The 8,142-nt window shown below is 36.0% G+C and overlaps 1 protein-coding gene and 1 pseudogene across 5 annotated transcripts; both read right to left on the bottom strand.

The window, feature by feature from the left end:
• Window positions 1-2,791: 2,791 nt before the first annotated feature.
• Window positions 2,792-4,678, bottom strand: LOC110263731 (putative protein phosphatase 2C 11; annotated as a pseudogene). The gene is made up of 7 exons (XR_015885915.1): window positions 4,652-4,678; window positions 4,421-4,562; window positions 4,105-4,192; window positions 3,911-4,002; window positions 3,739-3,810; window positions 3,145-3,216; window positions 2,792-3,033 (listed from the first exon to the last, which is right to left on the bottom strand). The product of XR_015885915.1 is annotated as a putative protein phosphatase 2C 11 (transcript).
• A 194-nt stretch (window positions 4,679-4,872) lies between these two features.
• On the bottom strand, window positions 4,873-7,363 carry LOC107648683 (uncharacterized). Of its 4 annotated transcripts, XM_088491974.1 has the most exons (6): window positions 7,171-7,363; window positions 6,788-7,079; window positions 6,057-6,096; window positions 5,774-5,843; window positions 5,429-5,675; window positions 4,873-5,182 (listed from the first exon to the last, which is right to left on the bottom strand). In XM_088491974.1, exons 5-6 carry the CDS (start codon window positions 5,658-5,660, stop codon window positions 5,013-5,015), a joined length of 402 nt encoding a protein of 133 aa, XP_088348100.1. In that variant the 5' UTR covers window positions 5,661-5,675; window positions 5,774-5,843; window positions 6,057-6,096; window positions 6,788-7,079; window positions 7,171-7,363; the 3' UTR covers window positions 4,873-5,012. The 4 variants fall into 4 exon arrangements, with proteins under 4 accessions (XP_088348100.1, XP_088348099.1, XP_088348098.1 ...); XM_088491973.1 differs by having other exon boundaries at window positions 5,774-5,887; window positions 6,788-7,363; XM_088491972.1 differs by having other exon boundaries at window positions 5,774-5,828; window positions 6,788-7,363.
• Between the last annotated feature and the right edge of the window lie 779 nt (window positions 7,364-8,142).

Here is an 8,142-nt window from a genome sequence, read left to right as displayed (position 1 = left end):
AGATGAATTCTAATAGTTTTCTCTTTTTGACGACTATTTGGTGGATTTGGAGAAATCGTAATAATGATGTTTTTAACCCGATTGACCCGTGGAACATTGATAAGATTTTAGCTTTTATTCAGGCTTCTCAATCTGAATGTCACGATATCTTTTCCATGCATCATGATCTCTACTTTTTTTCTATGTTGCTTTCTTGGTCTCCTCCTTCTCTTTTTTTCTGTTAAAGTAAATTGTAATGCTAGCATATTAGGTGAAGCTGTTAGTTTTTGGTGTGTTTACGTGATTTTAAGGGATCTTAGTTGTGTGGTTCTGCTGGCTCTTTGCCTTCTGCATCTATCATTCCAAACGAGTTATTTGCAATATAAAAAGGTTTACTTTTTGAGTGAAAAGTTGGGTTTAGAGATGTTATCTATGAGACGAATTGTTTAGTGGCCTTTATTCTTATCAATGAAAGGAATAGCAGGATTTAAAGCATTGATCATGACTTGGTGTGTAAGGTTATTAAGATCTTAAGTTGGAATTGGAGAACAAAGATCAATTTTATTCAACGAGATACTAACCAAGTTTCTGAAGTTTTAGCCAAATTTATAGCTTTTAATAGCATTCATTAGGTGGAGTAGGAAAAGTCTTGGGGGAGTTTGTCCATGTTGCTACGAGACTACATTTTTAGCTCTTAAAAGAGGTCTTTTTTTATTTCGAGTGTTTTTTTCTTTCTTTTAATCTCTTGTCACCAGAAAATAAAAAATAAATACTAAAATAAATTTTATGATACTAAATTTACTTGGATTTTTAATATAGTCTTATAAACGGTAACTTTGTATAAGGAGATTGTTAATAAAATTTTATAATCTCTATATTTATACCTATTTAATTAATGTATTTTATTTTAATCTACTTTGCATAAAAAACTTGGGACTATCTTTTTTAATTAATTATTTAAAAAGGATAATGAAATTGGTTATATCACTACAAGAAAAATGCTGAGTACTATCAGAACTACCTAGATTTAGTGTCAAGTTGTACCGGCGAAATTTCCATCGAATTTTTCGACGGAAAGGAAGAGAAATTTGTTGCTATAAAAGATTATCGTCGGAAAATATTTTTCGTCGCAAAACTGACGGTAAGTGTTGACACGAAGATATTATTCAATGGCGCCAATGCTACCGTCAGATTTTTCATCGGTATAATCTGTTGGTACAACAATTTATTGAAATGCATCATTTTGGTGATTTACCGTCAGGTAAAGCCGACGGAAAATGTGGCTTAAAATTCAAATGCAGAACTCCTTTCTGTAAAACTCGCAAAATTGATAAATAATTAGCCAATAAATTAATTATTAATCTAAGAAATTAGAAAATAAAATTTTATAGTTTTATGAGATAGAGCTAATTAAAATAAGAATTTTGACACTAATTTTAAAGAATTTGGCCTAACATTGGGCCGAACCATACCTGTATTGAGCCCAAGGCCCAACCCACTATACTTAGCTAAATGAGCTTCAGCTCATTCTCTCTCCCACTTCATGCATAACACGCTGCAAGTGCAGAAAAGGGGAAGAACATATCACAAATTCACAAACCCTCACTTGATCTTTAAATTCAAATAACTTTTGATCCGAAACTCTAATTACCGCACCGTTTGCAGCCACGCGACTAGCGCGTCGAGCTCTACAAAGTCTAGTCATTGATTAGGTATGAAATCTACTTTTCAGTTTCAGTCTCCTCATCCCTAAATTTTAAAATTTATGAACAAAGATGTTGAAAATTATTTAATTTCGGTGTTTAGACTCGAATTAGCTTGTGAATTTTGTTGGGTTTAGCTCACTTGAGCTGTGAGCAAGGTAAGCTCCCTCAATCTCTTTGTGTAATGTTGAACTAGTGAATCTATATTAATTATAGTGGTAATTATAATGTTAGATTGAATATTGGTTGTAGGTTGGAGTCTATTTGAGGAAATAGAAGCTTAAGATCAAATTTGGAAGCTAGATTCGTTGGTGAGGGGCTGTGGTTGATAGCTCGTAGTGCAGAGAACGCTTGAGGTGTTTCGGGTTTATCAGGGAATTGGCCAAGGTATGGTTTTGATTTCTTGTAACTAAAATATAATGTGTCGTGGAAATTTAGGCTAGTTAACTTTAAGATAGGATTGAAATGTTGTTGTTGATGCTGATTGTGATGGATTGATATGCCTATGTATTAGAGTGTTTGAGGTTGTTGTTGGTGCCATATTGGTTGTGGTGTTGGTATTGTGTTTGATATAGATAATTGATGATGTTATGATAATGATAATGATGATGATATATATTGAACTTGAATGGTTGGATATAATAATGGTGATGTATTTTGTAATATATTCTGTTGAATTGAATGTGGATTGGCTAAATCGATTGTTATTTGATATGAAGAAGTTGATGGTGTTGATGATGTATATATTTATATATATGTGAGTTGTTGGTATGGATTATATTATTGTTGGGAATGAATTATTGTGTGGAAGTGACCATATTTGTAAAATAAGTGACTTCTTTAGGGAGTTATGCACTACAAAACTTAGCATTCACTACAAGAGAGTACGGACATTGTGGCGGTTTTTTATTATTAGCGGCGGTTTTAAACCGCCACAAAATCAAAGACCGGCGGTTAATTAAACCGCCCTGGATAGTGGCGCGGGCAATTGTTTTAGCGGCGGTTTTCAGCAACCGCTGGTATAACCGCCGCTAAATGGAATGACTTATTTGCGGCGGTTTAAAACCGCCGCTACTTGAAAAACAGGTTTTAAAAAAAAACGTTGTGGCAGTCAAGAACCGCCGCAATTCAGCATGCATTTTTTAAAAAAAAAAACAGCAGATGTTTATAACCCCCACAATCTTCACTGTTATAGTAAAAAAATAATTTCTCCACAAAGCTACCTAATTTTTTCTACAACTAGCCAAAAAAACAAATTTTGATATTCCTTCAGCTTCCCCTAAAGAAGAATACAACGGTAATAACTCGCTCAAATCCATCACAAGATTCAACAATCCTCAGCCATATCTAACTGCAAAGACAACAAGGCACTCACTTCAGAATATTTTGACATGGATAGTTAGAAATGAAATTTAGCTTAGGTGTTGGAGAAATACAAGTTTCAAATAACATAGAAAAGTACCCTTCCATTAGACATAGCTAATTCTCCCATCTGCTTCCATTTAGACTCACTCTGCATTTCTGTTGCAATACTCTGCAGCGAAAGAAGGCAAAAATTATTCATGGCATGGAATAGCAAGTGAAACACAAATATAGAAATTTGATAACCAAGTTAACAACTTTTACAAGCCAACTAATATCTCTTTGCAGGCATTACAAGAACAAACATTTGTAACTTCTAATCTTTCAAATTGTATTGTGCAAAAAAAAAAAGATAGTTCACCTATGATTTGGAAATTCTGAAACTTTCATATGAAAATAAGAGCAACAATTGAACAAAGATGTAAAAAAAGAAATATAGTAGCCTGTGTAGATACTTGTCGCACACAAGTCTGAACTGAATGAAAGATCAATTGCATCGGTATAGTAGCCAAGCATGGAGACGGCAAGCATGGAGACTACCAAGTATGAGGTGCACATGCACATGTAAATGTAGTTCAGCTTTGGTACAAAGTAGTGGCACTCAGCAAAGATTACCAAAAATAAATGAAAGTTCACAAGATCAAGTGTGTGTCATTTATGGTCGAATATAGTATAGATTGTAGGACGAACTCACCTTGTTTGATATGACATTCCAAAGACCATCACCGGCGATTATGATAAAATCCACACCATCTATTTCTTCTTCCTAAGCCAGAACAGTTGCAACAAGGGGAAATCAGCTGACATAATATCTATACATCACTGGAATACAAATGGATGATAATCAGATGTATGGGGTTAACAACCTTAATTTCTGGGTCGGCAACAACGTATGGTTTAAGAAGTTTATCTCCAAATGCCCGGGAAACAACAAGAACACCACCAACCCTCCATGTCCCTGAATCAATACCAGCTAGTAAACTATTTATTGCTATCATTAGTTTATTGTAAACCAAAATAAAAAGAATGAATGTTAACACCAGTGCATAATGAAACCCACCTGCCCAACTTATGAATCCCCCTGCGTCCTCCAATCCTTTGACGCTCATCAGATTTATCAGGTTTGTGATCGATAGACAAAGGAACAGCTACAGTAAAACGATACACTCATAAGTCATAACAGTGAAAAGCAGAAGAATAAAATAAAGGGGATGAGGGAAGAGAAAATTATTTTGCTTGAGCTATTTTGGAGTGGAAATTTACTATGTATTTGACAAGCATATCACCAAAATTGGGCTAAAAGAACTAGGCTGAATAATCCCTTCACTCGACACCAAATTCAGATAAATCCCGCACATAAGTGACACAGTACCAACCTGTACCAGCTCTGGATGTAACTACTCTAGAATTGCCAACATTTGCAACAAGAATTCGGTCGCCCAACACCATAGCTGTTGATGCAGTGGACCCAGCATCCCTCTGATGGCCATTTTCCTTATTGAGGTAATCAACATCTATCTGTTATGATATATAAATAATATATAAATAATATAATGTGCATTGGATATAAATATAAGATCCCCATCTTCATTGTTGTTATATATAACGGGTGAGTGACTTAGTCCTCCTGTCATCTCTGCTTCATGGCACTTACTATAAATAGTGTTCCAAATAGTAAGTTGTAATCAAGTGAACAATTCAAGTTCTTTTGTGGCAAATGAAATGGACATAATTAAAGACATGTTGAATTGCAGATACCAAATTGGCAGGATATTTTCCTACTATATCTTTGGATATCTCGTAAGAAAATGGAAAAAGAAGAATACCGGTAGAGGTACTGATGGCAGTTAAGTTGCAAATGGTGTCACAGAATTCTTGCTGAGGCTGGCTATGGTTAACCAAGAACTCAATCGGTCTTGAGGGGTCAGAAGCATCATCCAGAGGCCTAGGAACAGCATCCAATTCCTCCTAAGTGAACTCCAATTCAGCATCCCTTTCAATACGGAGTAGTTCAGACATGTGGTTGGTGAAATCCTCAATCCTTTGCTGCATTGCTTTGACCTTGTCCAAGTCCATTCCTAAAACACCTTGGACGGTATTGGGAAGGGGAAGGCTATCTTTCTGGCCACTGCTCGATGCTGAGTTGTAATTGCAAATATGATTGTTAGTTTAAGTAAGCAATCACGTGTTAGAAGTGCACTTAAAACTAAACCCCAAAAGCTAGTTCATGCGATAAGTCCAAACTCTTACAAAAACTGTCCAGGCCTTATCTCAAGGCAAGGTATGACTCTAACCATAATGGCATATATTTTATTATGAAATTGACAAAGTTAGTTACCAAATGAAAGTTGTATATAGGTTAATCTCTACAATGTAAAAACTACCTGAATTGGCGAGAGTTTTAAGTTGCTTCCAAAATTGCGGTTGGTGCCAGTCTTGGAGCAAGGACTTATTCTGAAGGTCCTGGAGAACCTCTCGAAGCTCCCTCTGGAAATGATCAAAGAGAGTTGGGTAGTGTGTGCAGGCCTTGAAGCACATCACTTTAAGCCCAAGTGGCATCAAAACAGCATTCAGATAAGGCTGAGCCTCGATCACAAAAGTCAGACCAGGCCCCATTGTGCATTCACACAGCTAATAAGAATGGACATTGGCAAAACAAGATCCCCACTATCATTGTCGTTGCGATATATAAATAATATAATGAGGACAAATTAATATTAATTATGTACCTATTAAAAACAGAGAATGGTGGCCTGGCCTGGTGGTTGATTGAGAAGTCAATCCCTAATGCACGAGAAACTGGCAAATTATGTCCCAAGGTAACTATCATGGGATAGGCATGTCTATATATATATATATATATATATATATACACGTTTGGTCAAGAAATCAAAATATATATGTGTTTTTTTTAAATACAGGATAAATACATCTAGCTAAACACTTGGAAGGTTTAAGATTAATTATGTGTTTTTTTTTAAATGAAAGTAAAAATTTGAAAAGAAAATTCACCTGAAACACTTGCTTTAATTGCCAAAGAAGTGTAGCAAATCTACAAACATTTATATTCAGGTTAATACAACAAAATCATCATTAAAATTGAGTTCCCGTCTGTGAGCAGACCGAAATTACATAATAAATAAAGACTATAGAAAAGGTGAAGATAGGAAAGGCATCTATCTAATTGTCTAGTAAGAGAAATAAAATGTTTTGTCCCTTTTCTTAAATGCCAACTAAATAACATAGCTAACTAAAAGTAATCACTTTTGTTATTAATCTGCAAGACTTTTAATTTTCAATTTTCAATTAGGCAAACACTAGCACACTTACACAATTCTGAATAATGTAAAATTTCAACAATTCTAGTTCTATAAAATTAACAACAGTCCTAAAAAACTAACAACAAAGAAAGTTGACAACAACAAAATAAATAACAGTCCAAAAGCAGAACAAATTGTTAGGTGACATGAAAATTTACCAAGTATATATACAACAGTCAGTAGCAGCAACAACTTATCAAAACAGAAAAACATCAGCAGCAGCATTAAGCAACTAAACCCTAAATAGCTGACACAATATTCACAATATTCACAACAGAATATACCAAGTCTAATTATCCCTATGTACCAAATACAAATAAATCGGCAAGGGATGAGAAATTGAATACAGAGTGAATAGAATGAAAGAAGGTTCTCATAGAATATAAACATATTTGATGTTTTCAGATTAGGGATTTCGCGTACCGTGGAGGAGGAAGCAGGGGTTTCGCGCACTGTGGAGGAGATCCGAAAGGTCGACGCCGGGAAGAGAAGGATGGATGGCAGCCGCGCGACTCCCAAACCCCATAGAGGTGCAGGGTGGAGCAGAGATTAGGGATTTCGTGCACCCTGGAGGAGGAGGGAGTAGGGGTTTCACGCACTGTGGAGGAGAGCGAAAGGTCGACGCCGGAGAGAGGAGGATAGCTGGGCAGCAGTGGCGCACAGTGGAGCAGCAATGTCAGGGCTTCGTGCGCTACCAATCTCAGTTCGCCGGTTTCTGCAACTTTAGGAGAATTATTAGTTATAAGATAAACTCATAAAAAAGAGATAGGATAAATGATGATAATAAAGATCCTGATTAGCGGCACATGAAAATCAATTGCTGGTATCCCTGAAATTTGCAGCGGTTGGGTAAAAGGCTGGCAATGTTTGGCCGCTATTCTCCGCCTCTCTTGTAGTGATTAATGATCTCGGATTGAGGGCAGCATCTGTGAAGCATTCCTAACTAAGGAAACATCTATATTTTGCTCATTCTATTTTTAGTCTCATGTTGAGTCCTGTAGAACAAGAGTTGCAAGGAATAATGATAGGGGAGAATTCTTGTCAAGTGGAACAACATACCCAATCTTTTTGTCGGAAGGAGCTGCAATGGGTGCGGGTAGTGACTACTGGTTAGAGCAGAAGGAAATCGATAGTGCACATCTGCATGTATTGCTTAACTGTGACCAAATTTTAACATACCTCATGTGAATTTTTTAAGTCTTCGTAAATACTGCAATCAATAAGATACTAACTTCTTAATCTAATTGAAACATCTTTATCCTATGATGAATCATATAGGTTATTCCAAGAGGCAAATTCTGATACTTCATTGAACAATTTTTCACGTTGGTTCACCGAATACGTCAGCGTGCAGCTAACTGACATAACAGATTTGGAACTAGTTGCACTTAGTTGGAGCCCAATGAATAAAGAAACTAGCTACCCGATATACACTGTTAATGGATATCGATTCCATACCTTATAGTGGCCGATTAGAAAGAAAACAGATAACACCTGAGTTTGGTGTGGGTTCGTGGTGATTCAAGCTGGGGTCACTCTGATTGGTTTGGTGTGTTACACAATATAATTGAATTAGAGTATTTCTGTCATACTACGTACAAGGTGTTCGTGTTTAAATGTGAATGGTATGATCCAAGTTCGCGATAAGGAATACGAAAGCACAAGGACTATAATATCACTGAAATTAATGTAACCAGGAAATATAGGCACTACGATCCTTTTATTCTATCTAAAAATACACGACATGTATACTATTTTCCTTATCCGGGTTAATGCAA

This window comes from Arachis ipaensis, chromosome B6 (assembly GCF_059453495.1).
Source record: "Arachis ipaensis isolate K30076 ecotype BB chromosome B6, ASM5945349v1, whole genome shotgun sequence".
Classification (NCBI taxonomy): Eukaryota; Viridiplantae; Streptophyta; class Magnoliopsida; order Fabales; family Fabaceae; genus Arachis; species Arachis ipaensis.
The sequence above is the reverse complement of the archived record's forward strand: the minus strand, read 5'-3'. Positions and strand labels throughout refer to the sequence as shown.

Bases quoted from the DNA above. Each gene is read 5' to 3' on its own strand.
- LOC107648683 (XM_088491973.1), bottom strand. From the start codon at position 5,660: ATGGGGCCTGGTCTGACTTTTGTGATCGAGGCTCAGCCTTATCTGAAT. The intron at 5,183-5,428 runs GTAGTTTTTACA...ATTACAACTCAG, and splicing joins TAAAACTCTCGCCAATTCAG to CATCGAGCAGTGGCCAGAAA.